Below are 18,354 nucleotides of genomic sequence, written 5' to 3'. Positions count from 1 at the left end.
TAAGTGTTATTGCTATATATGGAGTTTGACTGTGGTCTGTTGAACTATATGGGAGCCAGGCATTCTCTATAAAGTAGCATACACTGCCTATTCATCCTCAGCCTATTCCTCTTCCTGTTCCCCACTTCCTACCCCTTCTCCACCCCCTCCTCCCTCGTTTATCTTCAATGGCAAATAGTTCTACCTACTGTATTACTGGTTTGATTCATTTTTTGTAATTGCTTCTACTGCTTTTATTGTATCCTTGTTGCTATAATGTAAAGCGCGTTGGTGTAAAGCGCTATATAAACACGATAAACATAAACCCACACTGAACCAAATCACAAATGATTGAACTGAATTTTGATAGTTGTTGCAATGTAAGCACATTAGGGCTCAATTTGGTCGAGGCGTAATGTGGGAAAAATGTATAAAATTCTTGTATAACTCAATCAATTATTTTTTGCCAAGCCTCTTTTTCATTCATTTGAATTGCGGAGAAGAGGGGCGGATAGTAACTATTTCACCACCCCCCTCTCCTCTGTGCTACATCATTTGTTCCAGCATGGTTGTTCATTCTGGTGCAAATTCTGTGGATTCCTATGGAGTATGCTGGCTTTATACCCCAGCAAAAAGCAGACAGTCATAGGAATCCATTGTACTTCATTTGCATGGGTGTCGTTTACTTCATTTGCATGTTAGAGTGCAAAAGGCCTGCATACAAGCGTGCCTGCTGTCTTTTTCCATGCCCCTTGTGTACTCCGTCATGCAAATGAGGACAATTCAGGAGTGGGGATCTCTGGACGTTAAACTGTAAACGTAGCACATTCCTGGTGCCGAATTACAGAGACTTCCAAAATGAGCCTCATTGAGATGAAGTGATTTGAACAGATCACATCATTTGGTTAAGGCAGGCACATGAACCCAGGTTTCCAGCATACAGTTTGTAACTGAGTCAGTAGACAGCATCTCACCCGATCCTGTATTTAGTTTTACATGAGGTACAATGTGTTCTGTATAACCCGCTTTCATGAACTTAACTAGTTCTCTAAGTTTAATCAAACTGACTTGAAAGAAACGTGACAAAATGTGATCAAATTCTTCATAGAGTTGAAACATTGTAAGCAAACCACTTATTATTCGCTCTCAAAAGAAAAACAAAGAAAACAAAGAATGCAGGTCTATGAAGTGATAAGATTAGCCTCTTGCAAAATACGCACAATCAAATTAATCTCTGGTGTTCTTCATAGCACAATGTCCATAGCAATGAATATGAGAACTAGAATATTTTCACTTGGGAATTACTTTGTGCTACAAAATAACATACATTTAAAATAGGTAACACAATTGTGGAAAAGGGAGTTTTCTACATCTGGTGCTGAAATGAGACATTATTGGCAGATGATTTAATGAACGACTGGCAAATTGGTAAATTACCTGGTTCCAGTTATGCTTGTTTGTGCATCCAGTACCAAATCAGATATGCATTTCTGCTTGGCCCCACAATCCTTGGTGAAGAGAACCTGAAAGATTGAAAAGTAAATGCTTGTATTGTATGAGTCAAAGGTTTAACGAGTAGCTGGCACACATAACCCTACAAGCAAACCATATCTTCAGCTATAAACTGGAAAGCAACAAGAGAAATGGCCTATATAAAATCTGTGGGCTGTTTTTAATTAAAGCCAATACAAAATGTACACTATGATAAACAAACAATGTTTATTTATTGAGTTAAGTAAAGTCTAAATGATGACTACAGAGCATCAGTGTTATGTACAGGAAACAAACCAGTAAGATTATTACAGAACGTTTAGGAGGCGTGTTCGAACACAATCATACGTTTACATCACGTGAAGACATGATAAGAACGGCATGTGATTCCAGAGAAAAGTAATGACTGATCCGAAGAACAGTGAGAATATAGCTTTGGAAAAGAGTCAGTTAACAGGTTGCACTAAATAAGGACGGGTGAAGAGAAACAAAGAGGATCTTTTGCGATTGATCATCAGAGTTCACGAAGGCGTAGCAACTGGTTTAGCAAGAAGAGTGAAAGGCCGAGGGAAGAGCAGGGAAGGGGTAACATCTGACAAAAGGCCAGCATAGCCCATATTGTGGCCATCATTATGATTGTGTGTGTAACCTTGAAAGTAAGAGGTATTTACTAATATCTCCTGCTCTAACCCTGCTCCACAATAATAAGGTAACAACTATTTACTGGGTGCATTTCTTCTAGGATATCCTCATGCCGCCCGATTAGTAGGTCAGAAATGTCATAAAACCTGAAGAGACTCAGATACAAATTGGAAATGCCATCATCAGATTTTAAACTTGTTTTCTCTTTTCTGGATATAATGAGAAAAACAGGGATATAGGAGAACTGTCCAAGTAAACGGTGGCCACAAGTTGCATCACTTTTATGGGGGCTGGTCAACCTTTTTGGAGGCCTGTCATGAGAGCATTTAAATAATCAATCATTGACCTCCCACCCTCCTCCTACACTTCCCCATCCCTTGCAACGTCCTTGAGAGTGCTGGTGAGTCACAATACCACTTTTGCAATCAAATTAAAAACATGTTCATGCCATTCCTGACTGGATTGCAATGCGGATGTCTGGGTGAGACAGTGTTCCTTGCTGCCATGCATTACATCCAGATGGCCACTGATTCAGGGTGTGTCATTGGTCTTATCATTGACCTCCCATCTGCAGCATTTTACACCATCCATAATGACATCCAGTTCAATCAGCTTTGCTCACATGCCATTGGTGGAGTTGATATTATCTGCTTCTCATCCATCATGTCAGGCCACTTGCAATCCGTCACTATTCCTCCTTTATATTGTTCACACCTTTTAAAATGTGGCATCTTCCAGGGTTCACCACTCTCTCCTATTCATTTACCCTCTATTTTATACTACTGTTCTTGCTTAATTTAGCTGAACTTGTTACCTTTACGCGGACACCAACTTACTCTTTATCCAGCTGGATAGAGGGTGGTACACTTCTTTTCACTTTCAATTTGTACAGTATCTATACCATCTCTGACTGGATGGGTGTCAACTTCCTGATGGTCGATACAAACAAATCCATGGGAAGCATCTGTGGAGGTCACCCTTAGCTCCACAAACTCCAAACAGAAATATGACCTAGCAAATCTATCAAGCCTCATTTTCGAGTTTAAGTTCTACAAACATCTGTTTCTCCTTCAGATCAACCAGGCCACTTACTTTTTCTGGTATCATCTGCATTTCCTGCACTGATATATTTGCTTCCTCACCATAGTTACCAATATCTCTGCATCATGCACCCTCATTCCATCTCAACTGGACTATGCACATTTTTTATTTCTTGATCGTTGTGCTCTTTCCAAATCCTGAGAACAGGGCAGCTCTTCCTTTCTTTGGTCACAGGCACCCCTCCCTTATGTATTCTCCTATTGCCAAACTACACTGGCTGACTATCGAGCAAAGCATCCAGTTTAAGGCCTTCTGTATTGTCTTTCACAGTTTGTCAAAGAAGCCACCTCCTATTCGTGGATGTTTGGTTTTCAGGATTAGCAGGTACCAATGAACACAAAAGAGATTCCTTGCATTTCTCAATTCTTGCTTGCTCTCGAATTTCGATTCAAGCCATATTACCCTGCCCTAAGGTCCAGGCTCACATTCTCCTAATGCCATGACATGTTAAATGTGTGCCAGTTGTTTCATGTTAGGGCTACAGATTAGAAACCATGTATACGACTGCACTATCAAATCACAATTTAAAGAAACAGAATAGAAACCGAGAGAACTAATCCTTGTACTAACGAAAGTATGTCTGTTGGAAGGATGCATTTTGTAAATTGTTTAAAGGACAGATCTTAAATTGTGCTCCATTGAATGTATATTTCCAAATGAAACTTTTGATCTCGGTTGAAGCCAAGTTATATTGCATTGGAAGTTAGGGTAGGGTATACTACTACATTTGAGAGAGCTTGCAATCCATTTTGGATGTGCAGGTGAGTGATGTTTAAACAGACGAGTAGGAATTCTGTTATCTGAGCATTACACTTTAAGTGGTGTATTTCATCTAGAACTGAAGTTCCCCTAGGCAGTTTGCATTGTGAATGATATCTTGTTCCGAGGTGACAATCAAGTAGATTTTCTTACTTAGAAACCTTTACAGTATTAAGTGCATTATAAAAAAACAATGATAATTATACTCATACATATATGTATTTTGTTGCCAAGAGATGCCTGTTATTTGCCTAGACTCATGAGAGGCTATGTGTATATGTTACATGAATTTATTTATTTATGTATTTATTTAATGTTACTTAGTTCATAAATAAACTGTTCACATAGTTATAACAACATATAAAACACATAAATATGTAAAAGCAATATTTGTTAAATTTAAAAATATACTTAATAAAAAAGATATGTCATATTCAATTACATAATTTAATTATTCAATACTTTCCATTTTTTTTTATAAGAATACAAATCAATTAAATAAGTCTTTCAGCAGCCACCAACCACCCCCTGAAAGTGAAAAGTATAGTGCCGTATTTTCTTAATTTAGACAATATGTCCAAAATGTCAGGTTTTTAATGGATTCTAGCTCATAAAAATTGTCCCAACAGGCATTTGTAAGTCGATCCCAGCACCCTACATTCTGTCTGCACATGTCTCCCAGTTTCTAGAACTGTGTTCATCTTACAGATTCTCCAAGATCTTTTTTCAACAGGCAATTTCAAAGCACGGCCTTCGCCAGACAATACAGGAAGACGATCAGTATGCATTAAGAGTAAAAATCACTGAACACAAGGTGATGGGCAAAGCAATAAAAAAGATTGTGTAGTTTTAAAACTGTATATAGTATTATTAATCAACCATAGCTTTTCAGACTTGGCAAATGATTAAAATTATATATTGAGTCCCATTTCTCAGCCGTCTTTACAAATTATTTTTTTTATTCCCCAGTTGGGACGCCAGTCTATAATGATGATACATACTAATAACACGGGTTTGATCACATAAAATCTCCAGGTAGATTTCGTCATTGCTTTCATAAATACTACCCCTGTTTTATCAAAACGCTGGTCTATAGTGAGATAAGGCCCAATTCCAAACTTAATATATTGCCATTGGGAGGTTGCCAGTCAAAGGATCGAATTTAAAGGGTCGACAGGTCAAAGGATCGACACCAAAGGGTCGACAGGTCAAAGGATCGAATTATTATTTTTTTCACTTTTTTTTTTTTTTGGGGGGTCCCCCCAGCCCCTTTTTTTGCTAAAAACACTTTTTTCCCTAAACGAAAACCTAAAAAAATATATATAATTAAAAAAAAAATCGATCCTTTGACCTGTCGACCCTTTGGTGTCGATCCTTTGACCTGTCAACCCTTTAGATTCGATCCTTTGACTAGACACCCCATTATTGGGACACAGCTTGGCATATCCAAAATGTTCTTCCAAAGCTTCCCCTCCAATACATGGAGCCATGCTAGGTCATTTATCATCAGAGCCTCTAAACTATAGCAAATTGCAGCACACAAGCATTGCTTGTATAGGTGGAGAACAGCATCCCAACTAAAACCAGCAGTTGCTTTCTGAATTTTGACATGAGCATGGTTATTTGGGCAGTCTTCCTTTTCCTACAAGCAATTCAATCAACATAGTTATGTCTGGCATCAATATCTACACCCATATGTTTATAGATATCAATATAGTCCATAGTGCCATGGAGGGATGTGCATTTGCAGCTTTTAACCGCGCTTATTGATTTTCATCAGTGTATGATTTTCATCAGTGTATGCCACAATTCACTAGTGTTTCTCCAGTCCAGAATATGTGTGGTCAAATAGTACAAGACCATCCACATATGAGAGCAGACCACATGCGACGAGCTAACCTTAGAGGTGCAACTCGAAACTCGTCCAAAACACTCAGATAGGTTAGCAATGTATAAGTTAAACAGCAGGGGTGCCAGGACACATCCCTGCTTAACTTGTATGCTAGTCTTTATAAGGGCCGAAATTTCCCCCCAATGTGAAGTCTTATCTGGACACTAATCTCATTATGAAACAGTTTAAAAAAATACAATAGATACCTTGGGCGTCTCCCAGCAAAGGCCACCATAAAAGGCCCTTTGCCTGTTAGGGCTGGGATGGCTTCCTGATTCTGCTGCTTTTAAGGTATGGTATCATACTTCATGTGCCTGTGTTTCTCTCACTACCACTGAACTTCATCTGATGGTCCGATTGATCTCAATTGCACGTCTAACTCTTTGTACACTTCGCCAGCACTTTCACTACAATCTTCTCACTTTATCATGACTTTCTGCCATTGGATACATTCAAGTATGTGCACTTTGATCCTACTCACTCAGCCCCACATCTCCTCGCTCTCCAACACAGCCCCTATCTCCCCTGGACGTGGCTTTACCAAAGAATGTATTCACACTTGAACTGATGTATTGTAGTTTGACTGTTGCTGCCATCGCTTCTCTCATCTCGCTCTCCAACAGCCCCCATCTTCCTTGGAAGCGGCTTAATCTGAGAGCGCTTCTTTGTACCAAGGAAACTCTCACCGACATCCTCTTTGTCGTTCCTTCACCAGATCTATGGACCCCTCATATGGTCTCTGTGCTCTCTCCTTTCTCCTCTTCTTCCATTAATGGTATCACCCGTTGGGACGCCCTCCTGGCCTCCCTCCTATCCTCTAAGGTCATCATTAATGTCTACTCTAATGGGACTGTCTTGGTCCAAGGCCCTCTGGCCAACCTTCATCTCTTTGATAGACACTTTCGCGCCTCATCGACTTCAATTTCTTCTCCTGCTGTCCCCTATCCCCTTTCCTTGGCTACCAAAGACTTCCCCCTCCCTCTCTGCCCCCTCTCGGGAACTTTCTACACTTCCGCAGGGCTTACCTCTGATCTGTACTCCTCCCCGGAAGTCCTTCAAGGAGGGAAACCTTCTCCACATTGCCACTCTTAACTCCCGCTCCGCTGTCAAACATTCCTCTGATATCTGCCACCTTCTTGAAGAACTTGACCTCAATGTCCTCGGTCTCACTGAGACATGATTTACGGCCAGCTCTGTCACCAGCTTTGACACGCTCCTACCTGATGGCTACAAGATCCTCTCTGCGCCCAGGCCCAACCACTCTGGTGGGGGTGTAGCCCTTATCTTCCCTGAGTGGAGTCCTGCCTCTGTTACTCCTACGCAGGCCTACTCCTCTTTTGAATGCCTCGCCTGCAGGCTCTCTCTCTCCCCGAGCCATTCCCTTACCGTGGCTAGTATCTATCGGCCACCTGGTCAGATTTCTTCCTTGCTCTCGGAGTGGGTGGACCTCTCCTCCTCACTCCTGGCCTCAACCACTCAACTCCTCCTTCTTGGAGACGTCAACATCCACCTGGATGCCTCCTGTCCCCCCTCTGGACTCTTTCGCGACCTCTGCGACTCTCTCTCACTCAACATTCTCCCCTCAGGCCCGACTCATTCTGCAGGACACACTCTTGATGTTCTGATCTCTTCTGACCTTCCCCTCTCTGTCCCTCTCTCCACTTGTCTCTCCTGGAGTGATCACTTTCTCCTTTCCTCCCACATCACCCTCCCTACCCCTCAGGCCAAGCCACCTCTGTCACTGCCACCCACCTTCCCGGTCATCTTCCCGGTCATCCGACCCATGAAACGCGTGTCAGTTGAGGCTTTCGCCGTCACCTTCTCACCTCCTCCTCCGCCTCTGGCTGACTCTCACCCTGACACAGCCCTCTCCACGCTCCACTCTTCTATATCTGATACTCTTGATATCCTTACCCCTGTCATGAGAATCCGACTGAAGCCCAAAGTCAAGTGTAACTCCTGGTATGACTCAGACCTCGTCACCCTAAAATGCAGGTGTAGGGTGGCCGAGAGGAAATGGCGTGCTTCAAGTTCATCCTCTGACAAACTGGCCTGCCGCCTGCTGCAAAGGCAATACCGGCTCTCCATCCTCACGAAGAAGAGAGCTCATATCCAAGACCACGTCTCTGCGGCATCTAACAACTCGGCTGAACTCTTTAAAATCTGCAAGGAACTGGCCAATCCTGCCGCAGTCTCTACCTCTCCTGTCCCTTCCCAGGCCCTCTGCACAGCACTGGTTTCTCACTTCATTTCTAAAACTCAGGACATCCTGTCCTCACGCTCCTCCTTTCGCCTCTCCCGCTCTATTCCCTGATCTTCCTCTGGCACTTCTTCAGCCACCCCTCCTCCCTCCTTCTGTGTCTTTCCCCTTTTCTCGGCAGATGAGGTTTCTAGACAAGTCCGATCTATGAAAGTCTCGTCAAAACAGGTTTACCCCTGTTCCTCCAAAACTATCAAGGACCACATCGACTCCCTGGCTCCTGCCCTGGCTGATTTCTGCAACCACTCCTTCGCTACTGGAGTCTTCCCCTCCCCCCTAAAGAACTCCCGTGTGCACCCTCTTCTAAAGAAACCCTCTGCAGACCCCTCCTGCCCGGCTAACTATCACCCAATCTCCATCACTCCCTTCCTGGGCAAGCTCCTGGAGAAACCAGCCATCTCCCAGCTCAATCTCCACACTGAATCTGTTGGTTGTCTTCATGACCATCAGTCTGGCTTCAGAGCTGCCAGAAGCATGGAAACTGCTCTCCTGAACATCCGTGAAGACCTGCTCACCAACCTTGACTCTAACACCCCATGCGTTCTCATCTTGCTTGACCTCTCTTCTGCCTTTGACACTGTCAACCATGCCATCCTGCTCAACCGTCTCCGTGATAACCTGGGTATCACTGATCAGGCTCTGGCGTGGCTGACTTCTTTCCTCTCCAACCGACCCTCCCAGGTCCAACTGGGGTCCTTCCTCTCCGACATCTTTTTCTCTACCTGTGGTGTCCCCAGGGATCTAAACTCTCTCCCTGGCTGTTGCACTCTTTGCCCACCGCATCGGCGCTCTCTGTCCCAACATTCAGTGCTATGCAGATGATACCCAGCTCATTTTCAGGCTACCCTCGGCCTCCTCCTCGCCTTCCCTCATCTCTGACTGTCTGTCTGCCATCCAGGAGTGGTGTGCTGCCAACGACCTCTGCCTTAATGCCAGTAAGACTGAGATTCTACTCAGCGGCACACCCACTCCCTCCTTCCCTGCTGCTCTCTGGCCGGCCTCTCTTGGCCCTCTTCCTACTCCCACCTGGAAGGCTAAAAACCTCGGGGGCATCTTTGACTCTGCTCTCTCCTTCTCCCCTCACATCTCTGACGTCTCTAAGAGGTCACACTACCAGCTGCACCTCCTTAGAGGTATTCTTCCTTTCCTCTCCTTTCCCCAGAAGCTCACTGTCTCTAGAGCCCTGGTCCTCTCTAGGATGGACTATTGTAACAGCCTCTATCTAAATCTGCCTGCCTCTACTCTCCGCCCTCTGCAACTTATCCAGAACAGGACTGCGAGACTTGTCCTTGGCCTCAAGCCCAGGGATCGTATCTCTCCAGGAATTAAATCTCTGCACTGGCTCCCAGTGGCTGCGGGGATTAAGTTCAAAACACTCTGCATTGTATGCAAGGCCTTCTGGGGTCTGGAGCCGCAATACCTTCAACTCTCTTTTCCTAAATATCTTCCTTCTCGAGCTCTTCGCTCTTCCGCCTCCAACTCCCTCAGTGTCAGTCGCTTCTCCAAGCAACGAGTTGGTGGCAGATCACTCTCTTCAGCAAGGGCCTTTCTGGAACAGCCTTCCTGCCTCCCTGAAACTCGAGGAGAACCATCTCTGGTTACGGAAGCACCTCAAAACCTTCCTCTTTGCCTCTGCTTTCTCTCCCCACTCTCCCTTGCTGATTTCCTGACTGAAACTGCTCTGGTTACCTGGCCACCCTTTCTGATCTCTGGCCCAGACCCCGTCAATTGCCCACTTGCACTGCCTCCCTGGCAACCTCTGCACCTGGGGACCATTGTTCTGTATCCTTACAGTCCCCCTACCAGCACTTTTGTCTGCACTTCCTTGCACTTGCCACCAGCTGGCCGTTTATTTATTTTATTTATCCCACTTTTTCCCATGTACTGCACTTTCCCCTCTCCCTTCCCCTGCGCACTTTTCCCCCCTTCCCATGCACTTGCGCGATCTGAATGACACTTACCCTAGTAGGATCGCTGTCTGTACTCCCTTTGTTTCCCCCCTAGCCTCGTCGCGCCTCGAAACTCCTTTTTATAGCCGTGTTATAAATGCCATATCATATCATATCATAACATATCATACCGTTAGTTCTTATGATATCTCACCACCCCCAGCTGTTCTGGGTTTTGCTCACACAGCCCACATTATTACTAGGTGTGAATATCCCCAGAATTATCCCAACTGCTCTGCTACCCTCTTGATTGACTGTCAGCCTTCATGCTATATGCACCTGATTTGTCTGCCAGCATTATGATGCATGAGTAACTAATCTTATTGTAACCTATTTGATTTTACTATTAGCCAGGCCGGTTTATGCTACCTAATCTAACTGTTATCTACCTGATCTGACTGTCAGCCTTGTGCTGCATTTGTAACTATTATCTCTCATGACTGTCTGCATGTCTGAAGTAGCCCCCCCCCCGTACCACAAGGTGAGGCTTTGCCATTCTGTATGTACACTCCACATTTTGTCTATAACCCACTTACGTATTCTTGCACGTTATAAACGATTAACTGTACCATGCACATTCTGTAACTAGAGCCTAGATGCCTCAGGGTGTGGTGCACTGAAATAAATACATATTCTGCCAGCTTTTGCCAACGTTTTTCTCACTCAACAGAGTCAAAGGAGTCTCTAAAATCAATGAACAAAGCATATATCATAGGTGACTCCTTGCGAACAGCCCTTCCCGTCAGCGCATCTAATAATCTAAGGTAACTACGAAGACAACTGAATACCACACAGGAACACAGCCACTTGATCAGGGCGACTGCCTGCAGTGGTCCCACCTTCTTTAGATGAGAAAAGATCAGCGCAGAGATAGTTTTAGCAAAACTAGCACAGGAGGAAGATAGGAGGGATTGGATAGAGAGTTCAGATATTTCAAAAGTACTCCTAACAATGCATGTTCTAAGACAAGATAGGATGGATTTAAGATAGGGATTGGACTGAGCAAGGTACATATGCTAGTGACATAGTTCTATCTACAGATACTCACTAGATATGTTTCAAACGGAACCATCAGGATTCTGGTCAGGGATTCTGGTCAGGGATTCTGGTCAGGGATTCTGGTCAGGACAGACTGCTGGGCACATCGGATTTGGACAGTGTCAAGGTGCTCTGGACACCGCACGGCACAGGACTGGATCTGATCTGCAATGCACTCTGGTCACAGCACGGCACAGGACTGGATTGGGTCTTCCCTTTTTGGTTCTGATGAAAATTATTTCAGCAGGCAGGCAGTACAGCGCAGCCCGGCTGTATTTTAGTTCCCCTTAAGTTTGTGGGGTTGGTTCTGGTTCTGGAAATTGAGGCCGAGCTGAAAGTGGTTCAGCTATGCTATGGGTTCTGCTTTGCCAAGTTTCTGGAGTCGGAGCAAGGAAGATGGAAAGTTCTGCAACAGGGTGCTCCGCAAGCATTTCGGATAGTGGGTGAATCTGTCTGTGCTTTTCTGCCCTCAGCTGTCTCTATTTATGCTATGATGAAGGGGGTGTGTGTGCTGGTTTAAGCTCGCCCCTTTGACAGGGATTGGTCAGAATCTCCTCTCTGCCTTGATAGGAGGAGAAAATCAGGGTGTCACCTTATGGTGTGGGTTTATGCGGCTTAGAGTCCACCCCTAGCCTCTTCAACACAAAATCTATTTTTGACACAATACATATTTATACATGTGCAACCTCTATAACAACCACATATACGGATTACATATTTTGTACAGCAGCTACTCCTCCAAACCCCGTAGCTGTGGGATCTTGTGTCTGCTTTTCCCAGAATTTCGCCCTTTTCATCAAGAACACAATGTCCCATTTATCAGCAAATTTCTACAAGTGTGCGCACATAACATGGGCATAAATGTATAAAGTTTCATACTTCTAGCAAAAATACATTTGGTGTAAAATCACATTTTCTGCTGTTTCCTTCCACAATATGTCACACGATCTTGCTGCCTCTTGAAATGTGCAGCCAAAAATTAGATTTACAATTCTGTTATTGTGTTTTTAACAATTTTAAGTGGCAAGTTATATGTATTTAAACAAAATGTTGTTTGTAAATGTCCACACATAATGCTGTTTGTCTCCGCCTCCCTCTGTCTCCCTTCAGTTCAGGAGCCGAAACCTCCCTGTTCTCTTGGCAGAGGCCATTTTACGACAGTCCTCACACCTAGCCTTTCCTGCTTTGCAGCTGTTCATTGTTTCCTTCCCCACTGCAGACCAGGTTCTTCCCAACACCCAATAATTATCAATTAGGTGTGATTTCCTGGTGGAGGGAGCTGGAGGGGGAGGCCTTGCCTCTGTGAGGAAAGCTGTTATTCTATTTTGGTTGCTTTAGCCAGGCTTAAATTTAAATGTTAATTCTGTTGAATTTTCCCTTATCATACAACAAACTTGTGGGATCAAATCACAGGTAAATACTTCTTCAAGATTTTAAACCATGGAATTAAAACAATTACCAGATGGGTTACTCTCAATAACAGGCTTCTTAGCTTGCAAACATTTGATTTTAGTTTATACACGTTTAAAGTTTTAATCCTGCAGGCCCCTGACAGCTGTCATTCAGGCGGCCGAGGGTACTGCGCCCAGATTTTGACAGATCCACAGAGCCACTTTTGCTGTGGAAATCCCTTGATGCTTTCAGCTTTTCAGGACATTGTAAGTTTCACAATGGTTTCTTGCACTAAGTGAATTGTAGCACCCAGCAAGAATTCTGGATGTTTGAGAGTGTTTTTTACCGGCATTCTGCAGTTTCAGCAACAAAGAAAAAGTGATTTAAAGCAAGATTTTGGGTTTCATTTAGGAAAGCACTGCCTTTCCTTCTGTACTCCATCTTCACATGTTGTGGAGCCCAGTGACATGTTTCAGGAGTGAGATCTCTGTTCCACCACTGACAACATGCATGGCAGATTGGGCAGCCAACTTTTTGTGCTTTGCAAAGCGCGATTTTCAGAGGTTTTGGCACGCACAAGGGTTTTGCAGCCATTTTGATGTTTCTGGCACCATCAGAACACAGTGATGCCGCATGGCAGAGCAAAAAGTGGGTTAAGACATCCCACAAGGGTGCTGACAATGGTGAAGCCTAAGGACTTTGCTGAGTTTGATAGCTGTGTATCAAATCCTTCTAGGAGCATATCATTGAGCCATTGGTGGACACGTTGTTTTTAGTGGTAGTCTGATGAGGAGGAATTCAGTCTTGGATGAGTTTGGTATGAGGTATGCAGTCGACATCCAGGACTGGATGATGGCTAGGTAATCGCAGAGATGAATGATGTCCTGGGCACTATTTACTCTCATGAAACAACTAAGTATGGTCTGCGTATTGGTGGATGGCTACAAAAGTAAAGGTTAAAATGAATTAACAAGAGGATGGAGCCTTGGGGGACTCTGCAGGAGGCCTGGAGTTGGTTAGAACACAAGTTGATTTGAATAGCCAGGTGTCTGCCTGAGAGGTAGGAGGTAAACCAATTCAAGATTGTGCCAGAGAATCCCATCATGACAGGAAGGAGGGAGAGAAGGATGCGGTGGTTGGCGGTGTTGAATGCAGCCGAGAGGTCAAGGAGGATGAGGAAGCATGAGACGCCCTTATCTATGACTTGGAGGGCATCAACCACACTTGGATGCTGGCTGTTTCGATGCTACACTTGGGCTGTAACCATGACTGATAGTCATTTAAGAGGTGAAGCTGTTTGGTTCTGATAATTAGTTGTGTAGCATCTAAGTTTTCCAATATTTTGCCAATTAACGGGAGGTTCGTAATAGGCCAGTAGTTGGTTAGGTTGTCTGGAGCTACCACTTTTTGTTTTTCATAAGAGGCCATATGAGCCCAGTTTTGAGGGTGTCCTTGAATGATCCTCCTGCGAGGGACGCATTGATGATGCTGAGGAGCCCATTTAGCACCGGCCCGTCAGTTATTTAATTGGTTCCCAGAATGACATCATCAGAGTAAGAAGTGGTTTGAGGGAAGCAATTCTTTTTAGGAAATCTGGGGGAAATAGAGGGGAGAATTCGGTTCTGAGGGGTAGTGTGCATACCGGGGTGTAGGGGATGCAAATGCTGTGAGAAGTCGATTGAATGGTCTCTTGGATTTTGTCTATTTTTTTCAATACAAAATGTGTTGAGTCCATTGCATTTTTCCTGAGTTGCTGCTACCTCAGGTTTGGGTTTGGTACAATGCTCTACTATGTCAAAGAGATATTTACTCCTCCTGGAAGCTGCTGCAATGGTGGTGGACTAGTAAGCACCTTTGGCCTCGGGAATCAGAATTCTACAGTTTGTGTGGAGAGATTAGGAGTTGGTGACGTGTCCTGAGTTACGGTTTCTGTGCCACTGTTTTTCTAGGGCTTTGATTGAACACTAGTTGGAGGCTAGATCTGGGGTGTATCATTGGGCAGATAGTTTGGTCTTTGGCTGGCTGGATTTTAGAGGGGCATGGGTGTCCACCAGTTTCATAGCAAAGTTGCTGAATAATTCCATGAGGCAATAGCCATTCCCTGTGACGGAGAAGACTGCAAAGTTTGCTTCCAGCTCAATGACCGGTAAGCTTTTGAATGTGCAGCATTGAATGAGGGGGTGTTTAGCTAGTCAAGTGGGATAGGGTCTGTGCAGGTGATGCAGGGGGATGATGTGAAGATTAAGTCTAAGGTGGTGCCTTTGTTGTGTGTGGTGGAGAGCACAAGTTGGAAGTGGTCAGTGTGAAAAGCATGCTTTGAATATGGGTATGAACCTGTGACTCTGGAATGTTAACATCGTCAAGAGTGATATTACTAGCCTATGCTAATTTGGCAGAGGAAAGTAGGTTGTCTGCAATGAAAGAATCACTCCTGTGATGTGGACTGTAGATGAGGTGTAAGGTGAAGGATTCCTTGTGCGACAAAGGGAACCTGCAGGTGAGTGATTCAAATGAGCTTGTTTTGGGAGAGGGGATGATGGAGCATGGTCAATCACATTTGTGGAAGATTGCCACTCTGCCTCCTGCCATTCCTGGTCGGTCAGCATGTTGGATGCAATAGCATGGGAGTAGAAGGACATTTTAAACATGTGGGGAGGTTGGGGGAAACCATGTTTGAGTGATGAACAGGGCATCAAGGTTGTTGTACGAGATAAGGTCAGCGATCTCTGCAGCTTGAGCGACTGCTGAGCGTGTATTGATTAAAATGAGAGGGTGTGTGCATGTGTTCCATGGGTGTTGGATGGGGGGAAAAAAGATAGGTTCTGTTTTTTTATATGTCAGAGTTTGCTTGAGCAACACTTGGGATCACCATTCACTGATGGTGCAATGTGTTTGAGAGGACAGGTCTCTAGATAATTATTCTGCTAATTTTTGATTATTCACATAAGCTTTGGTTAGCGTGGATGGGTTACAAAACAATATGGCAAGAGGTCTATAGACAACTTTTCTTTAAGGCTAGTGTTGAGCAATGCCGGTCTATCATGCAACCTGTCCACGGTCAAATGGCTTCATCACATTGCCATGGTTCTAAAGATATCTTTGCTAAACCCGTGCCTTCCATATGTTCTCCTGGTGACGCAGGATTAGGATTGGTCATCTATAGAGTGGCCAGCAACAATATTTTATGTGGTAATCATTCAGGCCGGGGTTGGCATGATGATTGGCTGCTGGTATTCAGATGGTTGCCGTTTAGGCTTTGTAAATCAGTCCACACCAGGAGCATTATATGGCATCATTTGGGACCTAAAAGGCATTGTAACCAAGGTACACCCAGCCTCCCCCAGCATTCATATTTCCTGCACAGATTGCTGATAGTCAGGTATTGCCATGCCTTGTCCTGTGCATTAAACAGCAATGCTGCAAAATATTTGATTAATCTCATTAAGTTATAAATGGATCAGTGCTATAACACCAACATGTTGGAAACATGTTCACCAATTGTATCATACTCCAGAAAAACTGCATCACTTTTAACCTACTAGATACAGCTATATCCTTGATGTGTATAGAATAATTAAATAATTGCAATGTGGAACATACAATATGGTTGAATTGTCCCAAATTGATGTGATAATGAAGACATTTGTTTTTTCTAAGAAATTGCTAGGATTAAAATTAAGTACATATGTTTAGGCTAAAACATCTTTATGACAGACATAATTGTTTTGTAGAAATGGATCGGTTCAGTGGTTCAGATATGTATTCTGGCACTAAGTGGATGAAGGGACAGTGGCAGTCTGAAGAGGAAAAGTTCCATATGATAGTTTGATCTTTGAAACAGGGGTCTCATTCTATAGATTTGAAGTCTAGCATGGCTCCCTGTGTGGTCCTCATCTACCTTATGTATCTGTATTTTTCTAATAGTATGGAAGTGATATGCAAGACGTGTTTATGCTCGTTTGTTAATGTGTACTATGCCTGGGGCAGCTGTTTTTGTTTGGTATTTTTCCGTGTTAGAATGTTATGCCTCTATTAATTTGGTGATAAATCACTGTGTTATTTCAGTATTGGTGCACTGAGTGCTTTGTAAACACTAATGCAGTACAATGTAGTCATTTGTTTTTTAAATCGTTTGGCTTATTTTATTGTTGTATTTTTTATTTGAAAAGAAAGTTAAATTGAAGAAAGGTGGACTTACTCTACATTTGATAAGGTGCATGTTATCTGTTGCTCTGTTATTTTCTCTTTTACTTTGAAGGGCCTATGATCTTGTCAGAGACCAATAGTTTCAGGTCTGTTTAGGAAAGAGAAAGCTTTGTAGTACTTTTCTGAAACCAAAGAGATTGTCAAATTGTCTTACAGCAAAAGATAGAGTGTTCCACAGGGTAACTATCTAGAATCCCACTTGAACATACTCTTTCTGAGGAATAGAGAGCAATATGTGATCAGCAGAGAAAAGACGATGTGGTGGATTGGTACTTTTGCAATTTGTATGTGATGAAGTCAGGCCTCAAATAGGAGTCTGAAACCTTTGGTTCTCTAATGCTTTGGACACAAACTCCTATCTGATGTATTCAGCAAAGTCACTGGTGTGAGAACTGAATCATAGTTCAAAACAGCTGGATAACCACTGTTCATAGCCTCCTAATATAGAATTGTTTTTGCCACTATTTGGTGTTGATCAATAAATAATTATAACTCTACAGAAAATTCCAAATATTTCTACCTAATGCAATATTGGGCTCATACTAACATCCTTAGATGTTTTACTTGCAGGCACAGTAGCACTCAGACTACATGATTATGTCAATATTTAGATGAATATGGATACAAATACTTTTTCAATATTAATGTCTCCCTCCAAGATATTGAGCACATTGAAGCATTCCCTCAATAACTTAAACCTTGTAGAATTCAATGTAACTTCTGATAAAATGTTGAAAAGTTATTAGATATGATAGAGGCATTTTGGGGTCTGTTCACGTGCAATCTCTATAATATCTTGAGAAAAACGATTATAAGCATTGTTTTGTTAGATGTTTATGCAAAAAAAGCTTTAAGAGATTAATTGACTTCATGTCTCGTCAAAATGGATAGCTTGCTTGGACAAAGTGAGGGGGAGAATATGTTATACTACCTTAGAATATGAATTCATCTTTCTTTGTAAATTCTTAGGAGAAGAGATTGTTGTGGTAGTGTACATGTGATAATGTGTATAGATTCTGTTTATGTCTAACAAAAAAGCATATCTAATCTATACAATCTTGTGAGGACGTGTTTTGTAGTTTGACCACTGGGGGACAAGGAATGCATATTTAATGCACATTTTCATCATCTCTATCTCCACATATCCATCGGATGCCTTCACTCATTCAACATCATTTTCATTACCATCCATGTCATCCCACAAACAAAGCTTTCACATCCAAAGTTTGGAACTTACTAATCATTAGGAGAAATTCAATTCCTGCCATTCGCACCAAATGGTAGATGTGAGTATTCATGCTGCCCCAATCAAGGGGCCAAATGTTCCAAACCATTTTGCTGGTGATAGAATGTATCTTTTAAAATGTCATTATTACTACTAGTACTATCACTACTATTAGGAGGTCTTATTGTTCCAGTTTTTCTTTATGGTGGTCATAATGTTACTTTTTTAATTGTGTGTACTCATTTACAATGTTCTGCTTGTAATCTGGTACATTTTAACATATGCACGTACTAAATAAAAAAAACTATCACTACTAATACAATAATAATAATAATAATAATAATAATAATAATAAACATAATCAAAATAATAATAAAAATGATAATACTATTATATCTCCATAAAATACATTTTATATATA

The 18,354-nt window shown here is 42.8% G+C and overlaps 1 protein-coding gene across 2 annotated transcripts in view; it reads right to left on the bottom strand.

The window, feature by feature from the left end:
- Positions 1-18,354, bottom strand: part of ITGA1 (integrin subunit alpha 1) — a 1,202,180-nt gene that overhangs the window by 252,074 nt on the left and 931,752 nt on the right. For both annotated transcript variants that reach the window (XM_069627258.1, XM_069627257.1), the window contains exon 19: positions 1,417-1,502. In XM_069627258.1, coding sequence (XP_069483359.1) covers positions 1,417-1,502 — 86 coding nt within the window. The remainder of the gene's footprint in view (positions 1-1,416; positions 1,503-18,354) is intronic.

This window comes from Ambystoma mexicanum, chromosome 6p, assembly GCF_040938575.1.
Source record: "Ambystoma mexicanum isolate Mex_15411 chromosome 6p, UKY_AmexF1_1, whole genome shotgun sequence".
NCBI classification, from domain to species: Eukaryota; Metazoa; Chordata; class Amphibia; order Caudata; family Ambystomatidae; genus Ambystoma; species Ambystoma mexicanum.
This window is presented reverse-complemented; position numbering and strand designations above follow the sequence as displayed.